The 23,085-nt window shown below is 40.6% G+C and overlaps 1 protein-coding gene across 9 annotated transcripts in view; it reads left to right on the top strand.

Annotated features, from left to right (window-relative positions):
- Positions 1-23,085, top strand: part of LOC121292896 (RAB3A interacting protein (rabin3)) — a 79,965-nt gene that overhangs the window by 50,628 nt on the left and 6,252 nt on the right. For 8 of the 9 annotated variants that reach the window (XM_041215355.1, XM_041215354.1, XM_041215350.1 and 5 more), the window contains 3 exons: positions 14,964-14,987; positions 22,282-22,381; positions 22,515-22,584. In XM_041215355.1, the coding sequence (XP_041071289.1) occupies positions 14,964-14,987; positions 22,282-22,381; positions 22,515-22,584 (194 nt within the window). The remainder of the gene's footprint in view (positions 1-14,963; positions 14,988-22,281; positions 22,382-22,514; positions 22,585-23,085) is intronic. The other variant, XM_041215357.1, reaches the window with a different exon arrangement.

Here is a 23,085-nt window from a genome sequence, read left to right as displayed (position 1 = left end):
GGGCAGGGTAGAGAGCTTGGGAAATAGAACAAATTGGAAGGTCTGCGACAGGGTGGAAGAATGGAGAGATTAAAATGACAAAAGGTACAGTACCTTCTCTGAAACCCTGGTCCACCCCACAATTTCCCCAACATCGCCTCTTCTTCCTATGACAGCTTTTCCATGCAAGTGCAAGAAATACAACACCTGCCATTTACCCCCGCCCTCCCCATCACCTAAGGCCTCAAAAGCTCCTTCAGGTGAAACAGTGATTTACGTGTAATACTTTCAATTTTGTAAACTGCATTGTTATGATCTCTAATGTTTTTAATAATTTTTTGAATCTGAAAACCCAGATGTTTACTAAAAGAATGAAGCTACACGTTCACAGTTTACACACAAGAATTTTGCTACACCAAAGGTCAAAAGATATGAAATATTTTTTATGCATTCATGGGATGTGGGCTTCGCTGGCTGGGCCAGCATTTATTGCCCATCCCTAGTTGCCCTTGAGAAGGTGGTGGTGAGCTGCCTTCTTGAACCGCTGCAGTCCATGTGGTGTTGGTACACCCATAATGCTGTTAGGGAGGGAGTTCCAGGATTTTGACCCAGTGATAGGAAGTCAAGATGGTGAGTTACTTGGAGGAGAACCTCCAGGTGGTGATGCTCCCATCTATCTGCTGCCCTTGTCGTTCTAGGTGGTAGTGATCGTGGGTTTGGAAGGCGCTGTCTAAGGAGCCTTGGTGAATTCCTGCAGTACATCTTGTGGATGGAACACACTGCTCCTAGTCTGTGTCGGTGGTGGAGGGAGTTTGTGGACGTGGTGCCAATCAAGTGGGTTGCTTTGTCCTGGACGGTGTCCAGCTTCTTGAGTGTTGTGAGAGTTGCACTCATCCAGGCAAGTGGGGAGTATTCCATCATACTCCTGACTTGTGCCTTGTAGGTGGTGGACAGGCTTTGGGGAGCCAGAAGGTGAGTTACTTGTCGCAGGATTCCTAGCCTCTGACCTGCTCTTAAGCTACAGTATTTATATGGCTAGTCCGTAATAATTACACTGTCTTACGTTAAAGATAATACAATAAACACAATTACTTGTACTCTAAAACAAATGTCTCCGCTTTCCTTCTACTTTAAACTGGCACACCAAAACCCTCCTTTTTTACCTTGAAATCTTTCCAATCCTTCCTTGCCCAACATTCCAACTCAGGCAGGGCAGCACGTTCCCGGGGCCTTCTTTCGAGGGCTTGAGAGTTGGACACAAGGAGGCCACACCCTTTTTTTTTACAGCATGTGGGGGTTCAGTTTGGATGTGTACAACAGTTAACCAGAAGCTTGAGGTGATTTTAATTCTAAGTTTTTCTGGGCAACTATTGACATAAGATATAAAAACAAAAAAACTGCGGATGCTGGAAATCCAAAACAAAAACAGAATTACCTGGAAAAACTCAGCAGGTCTGGCAGCATCGGCGGAGAAGAAAAGAGTTGACGTTTCGAGTCCTCATGACCCTTCGACAGAAGCCCTCGAAAGAAGGCCCCGGGAACGTGCTGCCCTGCCTGAGTTGGAATGTTGGGCAAGGAAGGATTGGAAAGATTTCAAGGTAAAAAAGGAGGGTTTTGGTGTGCCAGTTCTGTCGAAGGGTCATGAGGACTCGAAACGTCAACTCTTTTCTTCTCCGCCGATGCTGCCAGACCTGCTGAGTTTTTCCAGGTAATTCTGTTTTTATTGACATAAGATAGTTGGACCCATAAAAATTTGTGATTTAAATAGCATTTTCAGATAGTTCCCAGTGCAGGGCCATGAATAACCTTACCTGTGAACTTATGGGGCCAGGAGAGTTCCCCAGTGCATCTCCAGTTACACTGCCCTGGAGCTCGGAAGTTACGGCCCATTAACTCTTGTTTCTCACTCTAATGATGCTGACTGATGTACTGAGTATTTTTAGAATTTTCTGTTTTCATTTCAGATTGCACTTGTTTTTATTTTAGATTTCCGGCATCCAGTTTTTTCCTTTTGTATTAGGTTTCCTGTGGTGTTAGTCATGAGTAGCTCAAGCCAAGAGCATGCATAGAATGCTGAAAAATAACCTTGATTATACATGTTAAAAGTCATGTCAATGAAATTAAGGCATTTGGCATGTTTGTACCTATGCCATGTGGCTGATGTAAAATTTTTAATCTGGTAGAGTTGTATCCAAGTTGCATTAGTATGTTTTGTGCAGGAATTGACTATTATAACTGGCTGATTCCATGAACAATTGACCAAGTGACATTTGATCTCAAATTCACAAGTTCAATAGCAATTTTAAAGCCACTGTTTTCTAAGCTTATGAGAATATTTCTATATTTGCATTGCTTATTTAAACAGCTTGACATTAAATTTAAACATCTGCTCCCTCCACAAATTTGTGTACTTGGCTGCAGTGTGTTCTTTCTACAGCATGCGTTATATCACCTCATTAAGGCTTCATTGGCAGCATCTCCATAACCTGTGATCCCTGCCACTTAGAAGGACAAGGGAAGGAGATGAATGGGACATCACCCCTCCAAGTCTCATACCAATCTTACGTGGCCATACATCACCATTTGTTCATTGTTGCTGGGCTGGATTCCTGGAACTCCCTATCCAGCAGCATTGTGAGAGCATACCAAGTACTTTGACTGCAACAGTTCAAGATAACAGTCCACTGCCACCTTCCCAAAGGCAATTAAGATTGGACAATAAATGCTGAATATGTCAGCATTGTCCATATCCCAAGAATGATTTTTTAAAATTACATAATGGATTTCAACCTCCTGTGCCGGTGCCCCAGGTGCATTTGCGTGTTCCTCATTCATTATTCTAAATTGTATTTTGTAATGCACCACGTTTTACTGCTGCTTTGTATTTGGTTGTATATTTTGACTCTTGGTTTACATACAATTGTATAATCTTGGGTTATATTTAATTTAATATGCACCATTTGTAGCATGTATGTCATAGCATGTAAAACTTTTTCTTAAAAAGTTGAAATAGTTTAAAGAATCTGCAGAACAAATTTCGATTTATGAAAATGATTTGAACCTTTCTACATATGAAATGAAGTAAGACTAAAAAACTAACCATGGTTAAAGAGACTTTTTTTTAAGGATGAATAGCTTTTCAGACTTTGTATATTTAGCAAGTTCTTGTAACATTTCCTACACATACTTTAGATCCCACTTAAATCTGGTCTATTCTAGTTCATGGCTTTAAAATTGTTGCATGCTACAGATATTTCCAGTGATTATGTGTTAAAAGCCTGTTTTTGTTGTCTTCCTTTGTTGCAAAACATTACATAGTTTTTAGACTGAGTACAAGAGGTCAACCATTTCAAGATAATCCATTCAATCCATGATATTGAAGCTTGATTCATTGTGCACAGATGCAGACTCTGCTTGGGGTTTTGCTCAACATCTTCCACTCTAGATGAGAGCCAGTTGAAAATATTTATGAACAATTGAGCCACAGTCAGGGTCACTTGAGTTTGCTGTGGAAATAACTTGAGTTATATAGGCCAGGGGTATCCCGGACTTGACCTTCAGTTTCAACACAAGAGTTAGAAACAGGAATAGGCCATATGGTCCCTCGAGCCTGTTCTGCCATACAGCACTGCCATGGCTGACCTTCAGCTTTTAGTCCGCCTCCTTACCGCTCCCTCATGTCCCTTGATCCCTTGAGAGGCCAAAAATCATCTATCTCAGCCTTAAATGTATTCAACAATGGAGCATCCACTTAACTTGGCACAGAGAAGTCCAAAGATTCACAACTGAATGAAGAAATTTCTCCTCATCTCCGCCCTAGTTGATCAGCCCCTTATCATAAGACTCTGCCCCTATGTTTTAGATTCCCTAGGCATGGGAAACGACCTCTGTCCACCCTGTCAAATCCCTTCAGAATTTTGTATGTTTCAGTGGGACTATAGGTCCAATTTACTTAGCCTCTCATCATAGGACAATCCTCTCATCCTTTGCAGCACCGCCTCGACTGCAAGAATACCCCCTCTTCAATATAGAGACCAGAACTATGCACAATACTCCCAAGTGTAATCTCACCAAAACCCTCTACAATTGTAGCAAGACTTTTTTACTCTTGTACACCAAGCCGCTTGCAGTGAAGGTCAAATATGCCTTTCCAATTGCTTGCTATACCTGCATGCTAACTTTGTTCTTTGCATGAGTACACCCTAGTCCCTCTGAACATTATCATCATTTACAAATTTCACGCCTTTTGAAAATAATATTCTGCTTTTCTATTCCTACTACCAAAGTGAATAACCTCTCCATATACTCCACTTGCCACTCTGTGCCCACTCACTTAATCTGTCTGTAACTCATTGCAGCCTCTATGTGCCTTCCTCATAGTTTATATTCCCACCTAGCTTTGTCATCAGAAAACTTAGATATATTACTTCAGGTCTCTTTGCCTAAGTCATTAGCATAGATTACAAACTGCTGAGACTCCAGCACTGATCCTTGTGGCACTCCACTATTTACAGCTTGCCAACTTGGAAATGCCCTGTGTACCCCTGTTCTTTGCTTCCTGTCTGTTAACCAATCTATCCATGCTAATATACCACCCTCAACTTCAGTCCTTTTTCTTTCATATTGACCTTTTGTGTGGCATCTTATTATTCGCCTTTTGGAAATCCATTATATATTACATTATCTACTTTCCCTTTAACTACCCTAATAGTGACATCCTTAAAATACTCTTAATTAAATTTGTCAAACACTATTTCTCTTTTGTAAAATGCATGTTGACTTTGCCTAATCATACTAGGATTTTCCAAGTGCATTGTTAATACTTCCTTAAGAGATTCCAGCATTTTCCTGAAAACTGATGACAGGCTAAATGGCTTCCTGTTTTTTCTCTCCTCCCCCTCCATTAGTGTTGGGGTGCTGTAATTGGTTTTGGAACCCCTAGCTTTAGGATACCAATGTGTCATTGGCATTGCCCAAAAGAATGGGACCAATGGCATCATGTTTTCAGATTAGAAAGCAAAGTGGTATAACATGGATGTGGATTAAGGGTTCCTTCTCCATTTGGTCCTTTTTCACCAAAGAGCAATACTTCAGGGACTAGTTGCCCGCTCCTCCCAGTTAAATCAGTTGACTGAGGCTTCCAACCAAAATGCATACTATAATGACCTGAATTTTGCTGTCAGTTGTGAAAGAACAGCACTTCTGTTCACCCTGTTGTCTAACCCATAATTTTTTTTGCGGGCTTTAGAGCTCTAATCTGGCAGCTGATCCAGTGTGGTGCCCTTTGAGCAGAGCAAGAAAGAGGCTCTTCAAGAAATCAGATTGATGAATACTTAGTGACCTGTGATGAGTCTAAACCAGGAAATATAAATTAGACATGAATCATGTACAGCAAGCAAAGTAAAGATGGGATTAATAGAAATAAAAGAGACCGTTTAATTTTTTAAACATCTCCAACAATTTTCTTTTGAGGGAAAAGAACTCCACACTTGTATATTTTTCAGAGCTGGAAAAGTGGTTTGGTAACCATCATCATTTATCATGCTGTTAAAAATCATGCCATTCCTCTTCAATGCGTTAGCTCAAAGTTTTCTACCGCCTTTAATTTGGAACTAGTGGGCAAGCATCTCAAGCAGTTGCATTCTTTTTCATGCCGAGTATATTGACCAGGACTGCAAGAGTGCACCCAGTGGAGGAGCCGGGTTAGCAGCAGCTTCTGGATTTCCACATCTGCAGACACCAGCTGCTGGATTTTCAATCCAGGATTGGGAACCTGATGCCTAGATCATTGCTGGGTCCCAATCCCTCGCTGCAGTGATACTATTTTGATATGCAGAGGCCATAATTGGGCTAGAAGTGAGTTCAGCATCCAATTAGTGGTGCCCAATGCTGCCTGAAGGCGGGAACTAGCTTTGGAGGGCACTTTTCAAAAGGCAGACTACAGCTATCGCTGGGCTTGCCTTGCTTTGCAGAATAGAGCTAGCAGGATAGCAGTGGGCCAGCAGCCTCACGGTCCAGATAAGTGCCCAAGCACTCACTCATAAGGTAATTAATCTGCTCTGCTCAAGTGATGGAAACTTTGTGTCAGTGCATGAGCACCTGTGTTTGACTTTCCCTTTTGTTTCAAGATTTTAATCAGTAGCCACAATAAATAATGACTACGTGTTGTGCACTAAGATATCCCCGACCATTCACTCTTTTTGTTCTTTGAAAATTTCATTCTGCCCTTCTCTTGTTTGTTAATAAGCTTTTCAATGAGCTTAATAGCCAGTTAATTGGAGGTGTGAGATTGCTGGCCTCACCACCACTCAAGCAGTACCCCTCCCCCTTGCCTGGCAACACTGTGGACAGTTGAAAATCTAGTCATAGTAGTTGTTCTTAGATTTACCCAGCCTCACCATTATTCTTATCACAAAATTTGACCAATGTTTTTGGAAATGTGGTGGGTGATTATCTGGTTAGGAATGAGATTGAGGGTTATGTGGATCATTGGAAAACCGGTCCTAAGAATAAGTTTCTTGCTGTTGCCATCTGAATTGCACAAAGGCCAATAAATAGTTCAACATCTAATTAGACACAAGGTGGTCCATTCCTCTATTTCTAGGTGTTACAGTAACAAGCAACAGTTTACCAAGACCAATTTAACTAGCTTGAGTTTTTTGAGATAAAAGAGACGGTAGATGTGGGTTGGTGTGGTGTACATGGACTTCCGAAAGGCATTTGATAAAGTGCTGCACAACATTTATAAGCGAAGTTAGGGCTCATGCAATTCAAGGGCAGTTGCAACATGAATACAGAATTACCTGACTGAAAACATAGTGGTGAATGGGTGTTTATTAGACTGGAGGAAGGTTTATAGTGGGGTTCCCAGAGGCCGGCGTTAGGACCCCTGCTGCTCTTCATATGTTAATGACCTAGACTTTAGTGTACAGGACACAATTTCAAACTTTGCTGATGACACAAAACTGGGAAGTATTGTGAGCTGTGAGGAGAGTGTTAAACTTCAAGAGGGCATAGACAGGTTGGTGCCATAGGTGGACAAGTGAAATTTAATGCGAGAAGTATGAAATGATTCATTTTGGTTGGAAGAATGGGAAAGGTAATATTTAGGGTTCAAGTGGGTGTAGGAGCCGGGGGTATATGTGTATAAATAATTGGTGGCAAAGCAGGTTGAGAGAGTGGTTAGTTAAAAAAACCAAATACAAATACTGGGCCTTATAAATAGAGGGATAGAGTACAAAAGCAAAGAAGTTACAATAAACCTGTATAAATCACTGGTTTGACCTCAACTGGAGTATTGTGTCCAGTTCTGGGTTTCACATGTTAGGAAGGATATGAAGGCATTAGAGAGGGTGCAGATAAGATTCATGAGAATAGTTCCATAGATGGAGGAGCTGGGACTGTTCTCCTTGGAGAAGAGGTTGAGAGGAGATTTGATAGAGGTATTCAAAATCATGAGGGGTCTGGACAGATTAGATGGGGAGAAACTGTTCCCATTGGTGTTGAGGCTTAAGAACCAGAGGACACTGATGTTGAGGTGATTTGCAAAAAGAGCAATGGTGATGTGAAAATATTTTTAATGCAGTGAGTGGTTCGGACCTGGAATTCACTGCCTGAATGTGTGTGGAGGCAGATTTAACTAGAGGAAATATGTGACTTTTTTCTGAAGCAATATCCTGGAATAATGTGCTTGCTTTTGATGAACTTTATAAAGAATAAAGAAAGACTTGGATTTATACTTTAAGATTTTAGTTTATGAAAGATAAAGTGCTTTACAATTATTGAAGAACTTTTGAAGTGAACTTTTGAACTTGTGACGTAGGAAACCCGGCAGCCAATTTATATAGGGCAAGTCCCACAAACTGCAATGTAATAATGACCAGATAAACTGTTTAAGTAATCACTTCTCTGTAGTGGATGGAAAGCTGAAATTGTAACATGAGTTATTTTTTTCACTTTGAGTATACAGTGATATTGAATCTTTCTCGATCAACTGATCCTCTAGAAAACCAAAATTGACTTTGCAACTGAAGTAAACCCTAGAGAGGTAGTAAACAAAATATTGGCACAGAAAATTTTGTTATGAGCAATCGTTTTCAGGTAATCTACGAGGCTTAGTAATGAAGCTGCTGGACATCTAGATTAACAGTGAATTCATAAGCAAGAATGGTACTTCAAACTTATTTAAAGTTATAGCTAAAAACCCAGTTTTTTTTAAAAAACTTTTGCACCAAGGCATGTTGAATTGGGTTCACTGATTTGTCCTATATTCACTCATTGGTTTGTTACTGAGTGTGCTGATCATTGAGAAAATAAACCAGTATTGAGAAACCTATATTATGTCTTAAGGGTAGTTCAAAAATTTTAGTCATGTGTGTCCAAAATCTTTGAGTACAGTGGAAACTAATGAAAATTTGGGCTCTGGTTAGCTCATGCCAGGTATCTCATCCGAAAGACTGCATCTCCAACAATGCTATACTGAAATATTAACCTAATTTTGTACTTCATCCCAGAATGAGAAGGTTGTAGATTGAAGTGCAACGAGGCTTGAGTGCTGCAAAGTGGCCATGGCTGACACTTTATTATTGTCTTAACTTTGGATATTGCTCAGGCTCCAAGCTGGTCTGAAAGTCTAACTCTTTAGAACCTCATTGTCTGATTACATATATTAAAATAATTATCACTTTTTCCATGTGGATGAACGAGAAACAATGTCAGGTTACCTGCTATCAGTATGGACTCGTTATTTAAAGAAATCTAGCTTCTACCTACGAAGCTTCCTATAGGCTATTCTTTATTATCTATCTGTATTATTGGAGGATTTGTTTACCACTGTATTTAATTTCTATTACTTGAGGACCATTGCTGTCAATTCTGGGTAAGACCTAACCCATAACAAGCCATACTGTGAAATAGAATGGGCAAGATCAGCAGTGATCTAAAATGATAGAATAATTACAGCAGAAAAGGATACCATCAAGTCTAACTAACTTGCTAGAGTTTTTTGAGGAGGTAACAGAGAAGGTTGATTAAAGGAAACGCTGTTGATGTATATATGGAAGAGTGTCCTCTGCAGTCACCTTCGCCATGAAGCAGTCTGGGAGAGTGTCCTCTGCAGTCACTGTCGCCAAGTGAAAAAAAAGTGTGACATCACAGGAAAACCGTAAGTTCATTGGTTGGTAAGTAACTGCTAGTTTGAACTACCTATTCTAAGTTGATTTCAGATTAAAGGTGACTACTGGGGCCCAGGATCGGAGGCCTAACAATTCAGCTTCAACTCAGAAGCGAGAGCAAGTTCCAGTTAATTTTAAAAAGTGCGTTTTGAATCTCTCTTTTAACTTGCTTTCAGATTAAAGGCAAATAGGAGAATTATTTTATAGATCGATGATCTAAAGACCAGTATGAAATTTTAAAACAAATTGAAAAACTAATTAAATAAAATAGAGATGCAGGGCCAAGCAATGTGTTGTAGCTGCATGATGTTGGAGCTGGTGGACCCCATTGTGGTTCCTAGTGACCACATCTGTAGCAAATGTTGGTTACTCGAGGAACTCCAGCTTGATGAGCTGGAGTCTGAGCTTCGGACACTGCGACACATCAGGAAGGGGGAGAGTTACCTGGATGCTGTGTTTCAGGAGAAAGTTACACCCCTTAGATTAACTACCTTAAATTTGGCCAGTGGTCAGGGACAGGAGAGTGTGACTATAAGTGAGGCAGATAGAGGAATCCAGGAAGTAGCACTGCAGGAGCCTCAGCCTTTGCCCTTATCCAACAGGTTTGAGATTCTTGCTCCCTGTGTGGACGAGCGCAGGGACTTTAGGGAGGATGAGTAAACTGACCATAGCACTGTGGCACAGGGAGCCGTTCGAGTGGGGGGAGAAAAGAGAAATATAGTTGTAATCAGGGATAGTATAGTTAGGGTAATAGATACTGTTCTCTGTAGCCAGGATTGAGAGTCCCGAAGGCTGTGTTGCCTACCTGGCACCAGGGTTAAGGATATCTCATCTGGGTTGCAGAGGAACTTGGAGTGGGAGGGGAAAGATCCAGTTGCCATGGTCCACATAGGTACCAACGATATAGGTAGAACGAGGAAAGGGATTCTGCTGAGGGAATACGAGCAGCTAGGGGCTAAATTAAAAAGCAGAACCAAAAAGGTAGTAATCTCCAAATTACTACCTGAGCCATGAGCTAATTGGCACAGGGTCAATAAGATTAAAGAGGTAAATGCGTGGCTCAAAGATTAGTGTAGGAGAAATGGGTTCAAATTCATGGGGACATTGGCACCAGTACAATGGAAAGAGGGAGCTATTCCGTTCGGACGGGCTCCACTTTAATCATGCTGGGTCCAGTGTCCTGGCGAATCACATAACAGGGGTTGTAGATAGTGCTTTAAGCTAAGTAGTTGGGGGGAGGATTCAGTTGCATGGAAGTATAAAAAATCAAAGGTTAAGAAGGTAAGAGTGCAGGTTAGTGACGAGGCTGATTGTTACCAAAAAATGAAAGGAAGGGACAGTGTGTGTGAACGCCATATTGCACCAAAGAATCATAAGAGTAGGGAACGTTAGGGAACGTTGACAGTGGGGCGAACTTAAAGGCTTTGTATCTGAATGCGCGTAGCATTTAGAATAAAACTAATGAATTAACAGCGCAAATAGAGATAAATAGGTATGATTTGGTGGCGATTACTGAGATGTGGTTTACAGGGAGAACAGGTTTGGGAGTTGAATATCCAAGGGTACTCAGTGTTTCGGAAGGATAGGCAGGAAGGAAAAGGAGGTGGTGTAGCTTTGTTAGTAAAGAAAGAGATCAGTGCTATTGTGAGGAATGATATAAGCACTGGCGAGCAAAACGTAGAGTCAGTCTGGGTAGAAATAAGAAATAGCAAGGGAAAGAAGTCCCTGGTAGGAGTAATCTATAGGTCCCCAAACAGTAGTTCAGCAGTAGGGCACAGTATAAACCAGGAAACACTGGGAGCATGTAAGAAAGCCATGGCAATAATCATGGGTGATTTTAATATGCATATAGACTGGACTAATCAAATTGGCAAGAGTAGCCTCGAGGGAGAGTTTATAGAGTGTATTAGAGATTGTTTCTTGGAGCAATATGTTGTGGAGCTGGCAATTCTGGATTTGGTTTTGTGTAATGTGATGGGATTAATTAATGATCACATAGTAAAGGATCCTCTAGAGAAGAGTGATCATAGCATGCTAGAATTTTAAATTTGAGAGCAAGAAACTTGAGTCCAACGCTAGTGTTCTGGAGTTAAACAAAGGTAATTACATAGGCATGAGAGCAGATTTGACCCTAGTGGACTGGGCAGGAAGACTACAAGGTAGAACAGTTATGAACAGTGGCAGATATTTAAGGAGATATTCAATTCCTCCCAAGTAAAATATATTCCAAAGAGGAAGAAAAATGGTAACAGGTGGAAAAAGTATCCATGGCTAAGCAAGGATGTTAAAGATAACATAAAGGCAAAAACTAAGGCATACCAAATTGCAAAGATCAGTGGCAGGCTCCAAGATTGGGAAACTTTTAAAGCTCAACAAAGGGTTAGCAAAAAAATAATAAAAAGAGCAAAAGGTAAGTTATGAAAGAAAACTAGCGCAAAATGCAAAAACTGATAGCAAAAGCTTCTACAGGTATATAAAAGGAAAGAGAGCAGCTAAAGTGAATGTTGGTCCCTGGGAGGATGAGACTGGGGAATTAGTAGTGGAGAACAAAGAAATGGCAAAGATGCTTAATCAATATTTTGCCTCAGTTTTTACTGTGGAGGACACTAGTACCATCCCAATAGTAACAGGTAGTGCAGAGGGTATAGAGAAGGAGGAATTTAGAACAATCACCATCACTAGAGAAAAAGTGCTGAGCAAACTATTGGAATTAAAGGGTGGCAAGTCCCCAGGACCTGATGGCCTACATCCCAGGGTTTTAAAGGAAGTGGCAGCAGAGATAGTGGATGCATCAGTAATAATATTCCAAAATTCCCTGGATTCTGAAAAGGTTCCAGTGGATTGGAAAAATGCTAATATAACACCCTTATTCTAAAAGACGGGTTGGGGTGGTGGGGGGGGGGCGGTGAGCAGAATGTAGGAAACTATAAACCGGGTAGCTTAATATCTGTTGTTTGAAAATTGTTGGTAATCAGTTTTTAAGGAAGTAGTAATGGGGCATTTGGAAAGTCAAAATGCAATCCATCAGAGTCAGCGTGGTTTTATGAAGAGTAACTTGTCTTCGACTACTTTGCTAAATTTCTTTGAAGATGTGACAAGCAAAGTGGATATGTGGATCCTGTAGATGTAGTATATCTGGACTTCCAGAAGGCCTTTGATAAGATGCCGCACAAAAGATTAATACACAAGAAAAGATCACACGGAGTTAGGTGATTATTAGCTTGGATAGAGGATTGGCTAACCAACAGAAAGCAGAGAGTCAGGATAAATGGGTCCTTTTCTGAATGGCAAGCTGTAAATAGTGGGGTGCCACAGGGCTCGGTCCTTGGGCCCCAACTATTTACAATCTATGTTAATGACTTAGATTCAGGGATAGAAAGCACTGTAGCTAAATTTTCAGATGACACCAAAATAGATGGGAAAGTAAGTTGCAATGAAGAAATTAGAAATTTACAAATGGATATTGGCAGGTTAGGTGAATTTGGCAGATGGAGTTTAACGTGGATAAGTGTGAAGCTATCCATTTTGGTTAAAAGAATAAAAAGGTGACTTCTTATTTAAATGGGGAGAAAGTTCAGAATACTTCAGTGCAGAGGGATCTGGGTGTCCTCGTGCATGAATCGCTAAAAGCTAGTAGGCAGGTACAGCAGGTAATAAGGAAGGCAAATAGAATTTTGGCATTTATTGCCAAAGGGATAGAATATAAAAATAGGGAAGTATTGTTGCAACTGTACAAGGCATTGGTGAGACTGCATCTGGAGTACTGTGCACAGTTTTGGTCCCCTTTCTTGAGGAGGGATGTAGTTGCATTGGAGGTGGTTCAGAGGAGGTTCACTAGATTGATTCCAGAGATGCGGGGCTTGTCTTATGAGGAGAGATTGAGCAGTTTAGGCCTATGCTCGCTAGAGTTTAGAAGGATGAGGGGAGACATAATTGAGGTATATAAGATTCTAAAGGGGATACCCAAAGTAGACATGGAGTGGACGTTTCCCCTTGTGAGTCATTCTAGATGCGAGGCCATAGTTTTAGGCTAAGGGGTGGTAGATTTAAATCAGAGATGAGGAATTACTTTTCTCAAAGGGTCATGAATCTGTGGAATTCACTATCTCAGAGTATAGTGGATGCTGGGACATTGAATAAATTTAAGGAGGAGATAGACATTTTTTATTAATAATGGATTGAAAGGTTACAGGGAGAGGGCGGGAAATTGGAGTTGAGGCCGAAGTTAGATCAGCCATGATCGTATTGAATGGCGGGGCAGGCTCGAGGGGCTGAATTGCCTACTCCTGCTCCTAGTTCTTATGTTCTTAAAAGGCGTTTGATACAGTGCCTCACAACAAACTTGTGAGCAAAATTCTAGGTCATGGAATAAAAGAGAAAGCAGGCACCTAGATAAGAAATTGGCTGACTGACAGGACACAGAGTGGTGGTATATGGTTGTTTTTCAGATTGGAGGAAGGTTTGTAGTGGAGTTCCTGAGGGGTCAGTGTTGGAACCTTGCTCTTCCTCATATATATTAATGTCCTAGACTGTGATATGCAGGGCGTGATTTCAAAATTTGCAGATGATACGAAGATTGGAAATGTTGTCAACTGTGATGGGGACAGTCTTGAACTTCAAAAGGACATAGATATGTTGGTGGCTTGGGCAGACAAGTGGCAGATGAAGTTCAATTCAGAGAAGTGTGAGGTGATTCGTTTTGGAAGGAAAGATATGGTGAGACAGTATAAAATAAAGGGAGAGCCTCTAAAAGAGTTGCAGGAACAGAGAGACCTTCGAGTATATGTGCATAGGTCATTAAAGATGGCAGGGCATGTTGAGAGCGCAGTTAATAAAGCATATAGTACCTTAGGCTTTATTAATAGGGGCATTGAGTACAAGAGTAAGGAAGTCATGTTGAACTTGTATAAGACATAGTTAGGCCTCACCTGCAGTACTGTGTCCAGTTCTGGGTGCCATACTTGAGGAAGGATGTGAAGGCATTAGAGAGAGTACAGAGGAGATTCACAAGAATGATTGCTGGGATGAAAAACTGTAGCCATAAGGATAGATTGGAGAGGGTGGGACTGTTTTCCTTGGAGAAAAGAAGGTTGGGAGGAGACTTGATAGAGGTATTCAAGATCCTGAGGGATATGGACAGGGTAAATAGTGAGAAACTGTTCCCACTCAAGACAGCATCAAGAACTAGAGGGCATAGATTCAATTAATTGGCAAAAGGAATAAATGTGACGTGAGGAAAATTATTTTCACCCAGAGGGTGGCTGGAGTCTGGAACAGACTTCCTGAAAGGGTGGTGGAGTTCGAATGAGGTATTCAAAAGGGAATTGGATTGCTACCTGAAAAGAGAGAATGTGTAAGGTGACAGGGATAAGGCAGGGAAGTGGGACTAGATGGAGTGCCCAGTGCAGACTCAGTGGGCCTAATGGTTGTCTTCTGCACTTAACAATGCTGTGATATTGTGATACCAAGTTTTCAAAGGGTTGGTGGTATTTTATGCTCTCTACAATTATAACAGTTCCTATTTATATAGGGGTAAAACTTTAAAAGAATGGCTAGGACTGTTTTTATTCTAGCTAAAATTAACAGTGATCATATTTTCGAAAACCTGTTGCTACCTATTATGAGTAAACTATTAAATCTGTCCACTTTGTGATGAGAGTAGTTGTAAAAAATAAAAAGCTTATAAAATTTATTTTGCATGAAACACACAAAACTCATCTTTATTCTTGCTTTTCATTTTATGTTTTGCTGAAGCTGCTTTTCTTTTCCTTGTTTTGCATCCTGATGTTTTTTCCTAACTTGTCTATATAGTGGATGGAGAGCTGAAATTGTAACGTAAGTTATTTTTTGTATTTTGCATATACAGCAGTGAACTTGATATGGAATCTTTCTTGAGAGCAACTGATTCTTAAGAAAACCAAAATTGATTTTTACTACCTCTCTAGGGTTTACTTTAGTCACAAAACATTGGCACAGAAATTTGTGCTTTATTATGAACAATTATTTTCAGGTAACCTACAAGGCTTATTAATGAGGCTGCTGGATAGCTAGATTAACAGAGTTGGAAGTTGTGAATCCATAGGCAAGATTGGCACTTCAATATTATTTAAAGTCGTAGCTTAAAACCCAGTTTTGTTTTTTTAAAAAACTTTCTCACCATGGCATATTGAACTGGGTTCACTGATTTGTCCTATATTCACTCATTGGTTTGTTATTGAGTGTGCTGATCATTGAAAAAATAAACCAGTATTGAGAAACCTATATTATGTTTTAGGGTAGTACAAACATTTTACTAATGTGTGTCTAAAACTTTTTGAGTACAGTAGAAGCTAGTGAAAATTTGGGCTCAGGTTAGCTGATCCCAGATAGATGTGGGATCAGTTCCCCTCATTTGGGAAAAAGTTACCTTGGGTTCGCTCTTTTGACTGATATCCAGTTCCTCCTGCTGGAAAGTGCGCGTGCTGGACATTGGGTGAGGATAGGACAGACTCTGTTCTGTTGCCAACAGTTGCAAAGTTGCTACCTCTTATTGGGTTCATATGAATAACAGTAATTTATTGAGAGGTTGGGACTGTCCTCCTTCGAGAGGAGAAGGCTAAGAGAAAATTTGATAGAAGTATTCAAAATCACAAAGGGGCTGGATAGAGTAGATAGGGAGAAACTGTTCCTGCTCATAAAATGATCAAGAACAAGAAGAGATTTAATGTGATTTGCAAAAGAAGCAAATGTGTTGTGAGAAAAAAACTTTTCACACGAGTGGTTCAAGTCTGGAATGCACTGCTTGAAAGTGTGGTAGAGGCAGTTTCAAAAAAGGCATTCAGGAGAGCATTAGATGATTGTTTCTATTCAAATAATGTGCAATGGTATGGGGGAAAGGTAGGTGAATGGCAATAAGTCACAATGCATAGTTGGAGAGCCAGTGCAGACATGATGGGCTGAATGGCTGCCTCCTGCGCCATAACAATTCTGTGATTCTGTGAATTCAATATGGATGCATTGTCCCTTTTGAGAACTTCATGCCCTTTAAGATGCCTTTTTAATAAAGTGATTCACCTGCAGTTTATTCTATTTAACAGGTAAAGTAGCTTGAAATCTGGAAATAAAAAAGTTGACATCAGTGATAATGACCATGAATTGTCGGAGTGTAAAAACCTAGCTGACTCACTAATATCCTTCAGCAACTGAAACCTGCCATCCTTACGCAGTTTTGCCTATATGTGACCCGAATCCTACACCAATCTGGTTGATTCTTAACCTGTCTTGTGAAATGGTCTAGCCAGCCAAAATTAATTTTTGTTCCAGCAGCAACAATTTGTTTTGTCAAAGCTTTTTAAAAAAAAAAGACGCTGGACCTTTTGGACATTAACCCTTAAAATCTTGAAACTGCCCATTATTGAAGCCATTTGATAGCTTGAATCAAAAATCTTTGATGCCAAATGGCTCTGTGCATCTTACCGTTCCTTAAGATCATTTTGTATCCTGACTGATTTCCGTTGTGGAAGAGACATTCTTTTCCTTTTTAATTTCTTCCATGCAGAACTAAATCAGTTAGATTATAGGAATAATGAAGAAAATTATCTGTGTTGTAGCAGCATAAGGGAAGGTATTTTAAGGGATCTTCTGCTTACCCAGTGAATTCACATCAAAAAGCAATTAACTAAATGTGAAAGATTTTGTGATACCTCAAGGACATGTTAAAAGTTCTTTCTTTAGGAGAACATTTCTATATAATGCCTATTTGAATTGGTGAAATGCACGGGGGAACTGACCATTTTTCAGTTTTACAAGAGGCAGCATTCTTGAGTAATTTTTCCTAGTTCACTAACTTAATTACTAATTATCAACTGTATCACACAAAAAAACCTACCAGAAAAGTTGTGTTTTGAATGCAACCTCTTTTACAAAAATGCAGTAGTACACAGAAAAAAACAAGATATTTGTTGCCTGCAGTTGGGTATCAGATTATATACTGTCAGAGACTCAATAGGGGAACAGCCAGGAGTTTCTGCAGCTGTAGACGTGACTCCAGGATGATATGTTGCCTCCCTTGGCCAGGGTCAAGGATGTCACTGAACGCCTGCAGGACATTCTAAAGGGGGAGGGCAAACAGATAAAGATCATAGGACATATTGTTACCAATGACGTAAGCAGAAAGAGGGATGAGGTCTTGCAAGCAGAAGTTAGGGAGCTAGGAAACATTAAAAAACAGGACCTCAAAGGTGGTAATCTCTGGATTACTTATGGTGGCATGCGCTAGTGAGTATTGAAATAGGAGGTTAGTCCAGATGAATGTGTGGCTGGAGAGATGGTGCAGGAGGGAGGGCTTTAGATTGCTGGGACATTGGGACCGTTTCTGGGGGGGTGGGACCTGCACAGGAGTGGGACCTGCACAGGAGTGGGACCTGCACAGGAGTGGGACCAACACTATTGCGGGGAGGTTTGCTAGTGCTGTTGGGGAGGGTTTAAACTAACTTGGTAGGGGAATGGGATCCTGAGAGGAGGTTCAGCAGGGGGAGATGCACAGCCAAAATTAGAAGAGAGAGCAAGTGAGTCTGGAACGCATAGAAATTGTAGGCCAGTTAAGACACAGGGGAGTTTGACAAGGTTGGATAGTGTTTTAATGCAAGAAGCCTGATGAATAAGGCAGATGAGTTGAGAACACAAATTAATATATGGAAGTATAATGTCATTGCTGTCACAGAGACATGGTTAAGAGAGGGGCAGGATTGGCAACTCAATATTCCTGGATATAGGGTCTTCAGGCTAGACAGAAAAGGAGGTAAAAGAGGAGAGGGTATCGCAATATTGATCAAGGTATCAATTACAGACGTAAGGAGGGATGACATCTTAGAAGGCTCCTCAAATGAAGCCATATGGGTAGAACTTAAAAACAAAAAAGGAGCAATCACATTGCTGGGACTGTACTATAGGCCCACAAACAGTCAGAGAGAAATAGAAGAGCAGGTATGTAGGCAAATTCCAGAGAAGTATAAAAATAATAGGGTAGTAATAGTGGGGGATTTCAACTTCCCCTACATTAACTAGGTTAGCCATAATGTGATAGGTTTAGAGGGAGTGGAATTCTTAAAATGCATTCAGGAGAGCTTTTAAGCCAATACGTAGAAGGTCCTACAAGAGAGGGGGCAGTCCTAGGCTTAATTTTAGGGAATGAAGCCGGGCAAGTGGTAGAGGTATCAGTGGGGGAACATTTTTCAGATAGATTCAAGGTTCTTATGGAAAAGGACAAGGATGGGCCAGAAATCAGAGTTCTAAATTGGGGGAAGGCCAATTTTAAGAAGATCAGATATGATTTGGCCAAGGTGGACTGGGAGCAGCTACTTTTAGGTAAATCTGTGGCACAGTAGTGGGACTCATTCAAGAAGGAAATAGGGAGAGTACAGGGCCAATATATTCCAATAAAGACAAAGAATGGGACCAACAAATCCAGGGAACCCTGGATGTCGAGGGATATACAGGATTGGATAAAGAGAGAAAGGAAGGCCCATGGCAGATACCGAGGGCTCAAAACAGCAGAAGCCCTAGAGGAGTGCAGAATGTGTAGGGGGAACCTAAAAAGGAAATTAGGAGAGCTGAAAGGAGACATGAAGAAACATTGGCCGGTAAAATAAAGGAAAACCCAAAGTTATTTTACACGTACATTAAGAGTAAGAGGATAACTAGGGAAAGAGTAGGGCCCATTAAGGACCATAGTGGTAATTTGTTTGTGGAGCCAGAAGATGTAGGTAGGGTTCTAAATGAATACTTTGTATCAGTGTTCACAAGTGAGATGGATGATGTGGGTATGGAAATCAGGCAGAAGGACTGTGATATAATTAAAGAAATTAGTATAGAAAGGGAGGAGGCTCTAAGTGGTGTGGCAGGCTTAAAAGTAGATAAATCTCCAGGCCCGGATGAAATGTACCCCAGGCTGTTGAGTGAGGCAAGGGAGGAGATAGGATGCTGGCAATAATTTTCAATACCCCTCTGTCCACAGCAGAGGTGCCAGAGGACTGGAGGACAGCCAATGTGGCACATTTATTCAAGAAGGGAGGAAGGGATAAACCAGGGAACTACAGGCCAGTCAGTCTAACCTCAGTGGTGGGAAACTATTGGAAGCAATTCTGAGGAACAGAATTAATTTACACTTGGAGAGGCAGGGATTAATCGAGGACAGTCACCATGGTTTTGTTAAGGGGAGGTCATGTCTGACCAATATGATTGAATTTTTCGAAGAGGTGACCAGGTGTATAGATGAGGGCAATGCATTTGACGTAGTCTACTTGGACTTCAGCAAGGCTTTTGAGAAGGCCCCGCATGGGAGACTGATAATGAAGGTAAGAGCCCATGGGATCCAAGGCAATTTGGCAAATTGGATCCAGAATTGGCTGTGGCAGGAAGCAGAGGGTGATGGCCGAGGGGTGTTTTTGTGACTGGATGCCTGTGTCCAGTGGAGTTCCACAGAGTTCGGTGTTGGGTCCCTTGCTGTTTGTGGTATATATAAAGGATTTAGGCTTGAATGTAGGAGGGTTGATCAGTAAGTTCGCAGATGACACTAAAATTGGTGGGGTGGTAAATAGTGAGGAGGACAGCCTTAGATTACAGGAGGATATAGACAGGCTGGTCAGATGGGCCGATCAGTGGCCCAATGGAATTTAATCCGGATAAGTGTGAAGTGATGCACTTGGGCAGGACAAACAAAGCACGGGAATACGCGATGTATGGTAGGACCCTAGGAAGTACCGAGGATCAGAGGGACTTTGGTGTGCATGTCCACCGGTCCCTGAAGCGGGACAGGTAGATAAGGTGGTTAGGCAGGCATATGGGATACTTGCCTTTATTAGCTGAGGCACAGAATATAAGAGCAGGGAGGTTATGCTGGAATTGTATAAAACGCTGGTTAGGCCACAGCTAGAGTATTGCGTACAGTTCTGGAATCCGCATTATAGGAAGGTTGTGATTGCACTAGAGAGAGTGCAGAGAAGATTTACCAGGATGTTGCCTGGGCTGGAGAGTTTTAGTTATGAGGGTAGAGTGGATAGACTGGGGTTATTTTCCTTGGAGCAGAGGAGATTGAAATATATAAAGTTATGAGGGGCATAGATAGGTTAGACAGGAGGAACTTTTCCCCTTGGTGGAGGGATCAATAACCAGGGGGCATAAATTTAAAGCAAGGGGCAGAAGATTTAGAAGGGATGTGAGGAAGAATTTTTTCACCCAGAGGGTGGTGGGAATCTGTAACTCACTGCCTGAAAGGGTGGTATAGGTAGAAACTGTCATAACATTTAAGAAGTATTTGGATGTGCACTTGTGATGCCATGGCATACTAGGTTATGGGCCCAGTGCTGGAAAATGGGATTAGAATGGTTGGGTACTTGTTTGACTGGCACAGACTTGATGGGCCAAAGGGCCTTTTTCTGTTCTGTAGACCTCAATGACTTTATTCAGGCACTTATGCTTCAGATTTGTTACATTAAAATGTTATGTTTGTAACCTATTGACAGAATCCATCCATCTTTTGTTAGAAATGTTAATATTTGTATTAGATTTATGCTATACAAATAAATATTATAACAAATCAATGAGTTACTTAAGTACCATAAAAATAAATGCATTCCTTTTTGAAGCGGAGTCACTGGGTAACCAAAATGAAGATTCCTCAAAATATCTTCTAATATCTTATGCTGTTGTAGCATGAAGATCATATACTCCACTATTCTGAAAATCTAACTGCTATAGCTGAGGCATATTAAAATTACATGGAATGTACCAATTCAAAAAATTCTGCCATATTTCCAAAACAAGGCATAAGAAAAAACAAGGAACAGAGAACCATTTTGTCAAGTCACTAGAAAAGCATCATTAGAATGGGTAGATAGTGTAGTAATTATGTTATTGGACTAGCAAGTTGGCCCCGTTGATGGTTTGAGAATGTGAATTTTTTTTAAAAGAAATCTGGAAATGAAAACCTGGTGTCGGTAAAAAGTCAAACATGAAGCTATTGAATTTTTGTGGAAATTCAGCTGGTTTGTTAATATCTTAAGGATTGAAAACTGCTGTCCTTACCTGGCCTGGCTTAACTCCAGTTCCAAACCAATGTGGTTGACTTTCATTGCCTGCTGAAGTGGCTTAGTAAGCCACTAAGTTGTAGTTGTATCAACTAAGTAGTTCAAGAAAGCAGCCCATCATCACCTCCTTGAGGAGCTAGGGATGGGCAATAATGATGGGTTTGCCAGCAATGCCCATGTGCCGAGAATGATTTAAAAAAAAATGCTATACCACGCTTTTATAGAGGTGAAAGATTCCTTTCCCCTCTCATTTGCAGGGACATACGTGGATTTTTACTTAGGGTGAAATGTCCTCTTTATTCACAGAAGATTGAAAAGGTAAGGGCAGAGGAAACCAAAGGGAGTGTGAACCCCATTATAGGAAGCTTGGTGATCAGAAAACTGGTAAATTAATCCATCTGTAAGGACACAGGCAGCAGGTGCATGGGAACACCATCACCTCCAGGTTCAACTCCAAACTATACACCATCCAGACTTGGACATATATCACAATTTCTTTAAAGTCACTTGGTCAAAATCTTGGAACTCCCTACCTAAAAGCTTTGTGGGAGTATCTTCACCACATGGACTGCAGTGGTGCAAGAAGGCAGCTCATCAACACCACCTCAAGGGCAACTGGGATTGGACAATACATTTTGGCCTTTCTAGTGATGCCCATAAGCCGAGAATGAACAAAATAAACAAATTAAGGATTTGGTGTCAGGACCCAAATGCTATCAAATTCATTGCACCAAGATTCAAATACTTAAGCATTTTGATCAATAAATGCCTTGAATCACTAATTAAGGCAAACACTCCATTTGTTCTTTCAAATCAAGCATTCCTCACTGTTAGAATAGTAGGGAAATCTGAAAAGTGGGACATCCTCCTAAGTTTGCAGTTTTAGTATGATATTTAAATATGTTTATCCATTCTCCGACTTTTGTTTAACATATTGTTTCTTGTGCCATAATTTCATTGGTGAATATTTGATCATCAGTTATTAAGTTTTGAAATATATTGCATAATATGATACAAATGTGCCTCATCAACTTTCTTATTCTGCTGTATTTTTACCCCCACAGAAAGTGTGCCCTTAGTGGCCAAACTAAAACTTGTAAGCACCGAATTAAATTGGGAGATTCCAGTAGCTACTACTATGTTTCACCATTTTGTAGATACAGGGTAAGGAATGATGCACCTTCTTTATATTTATAGATCAACAGTGTATTTCAGAAAATACTGTAAACCAGATAAAAATTACTACAATTCTGGTAGAAACGAAAAAATGTTGTACTTTTTCTGTCTTGTCCTCTAGATTATGTCTGTGTGCAACTTCTTCACTTATATTCGGTATATTCAGCAGGGTCTGGTTAAACAGCAAGATGGTAAGTGGTTATTTTGAAAACGGCAATTATAATTAATCCTTATTTTAATGGTTATTAAAGACATCTTATTGCCATTTGAGGGCCTGCTAATATAGTTTTGTAATCAAAGGCAGATCAAGAGCATGCCTTGCTGCACACTGCTAAGGTCCCAAAACACATTTGGAATTTTTAATTGGATGTGGTGTCTAGCACTGGTATTGCTACTTTCAGGAACAGTAGAAATGTGAATATAGAGGCTAACATAGAAAACTAGCAAATGAAGTCGAGAAAGAAGCTGGTGATTTAAAAAAAAAAGTTTTATCTGTAAAAGTAATCACGAAGCATTCTGATTTGCCTTAAAAACCCAGCTGACATTCTTTTGCAAAAGAAACCTGTCATTCATACCTAGTTCATGATCAGTTGTGGCACTATGTTTGACTCTTAACTGACCTCTAGAAACCACTCAGTTGGCCTCTTGTCTAGCAGTCTTAGGGCAGCTAGAAATGGGCAATACATGCCTAA

The sequence above is a fragment of the Carcharodon carcharias genome, chromosome 21, assembly GCF_017639515.1.
Source record: "Carcharodon carcharias isolate sCarCar2 chromosome 21, sCarCar2.pri, whole genome shotgun sequence".
NCBI lineage: Eukaryota > Metazoa > Chordata > Chondrichthyes > Lamniformes > Lamnidae > Carcharodon > Carcharodon carcharias.
Note: the sequence above shows the minus strand (reverse complement) of the source record. Positions and strands in the feature narration are given on the sequence as shown.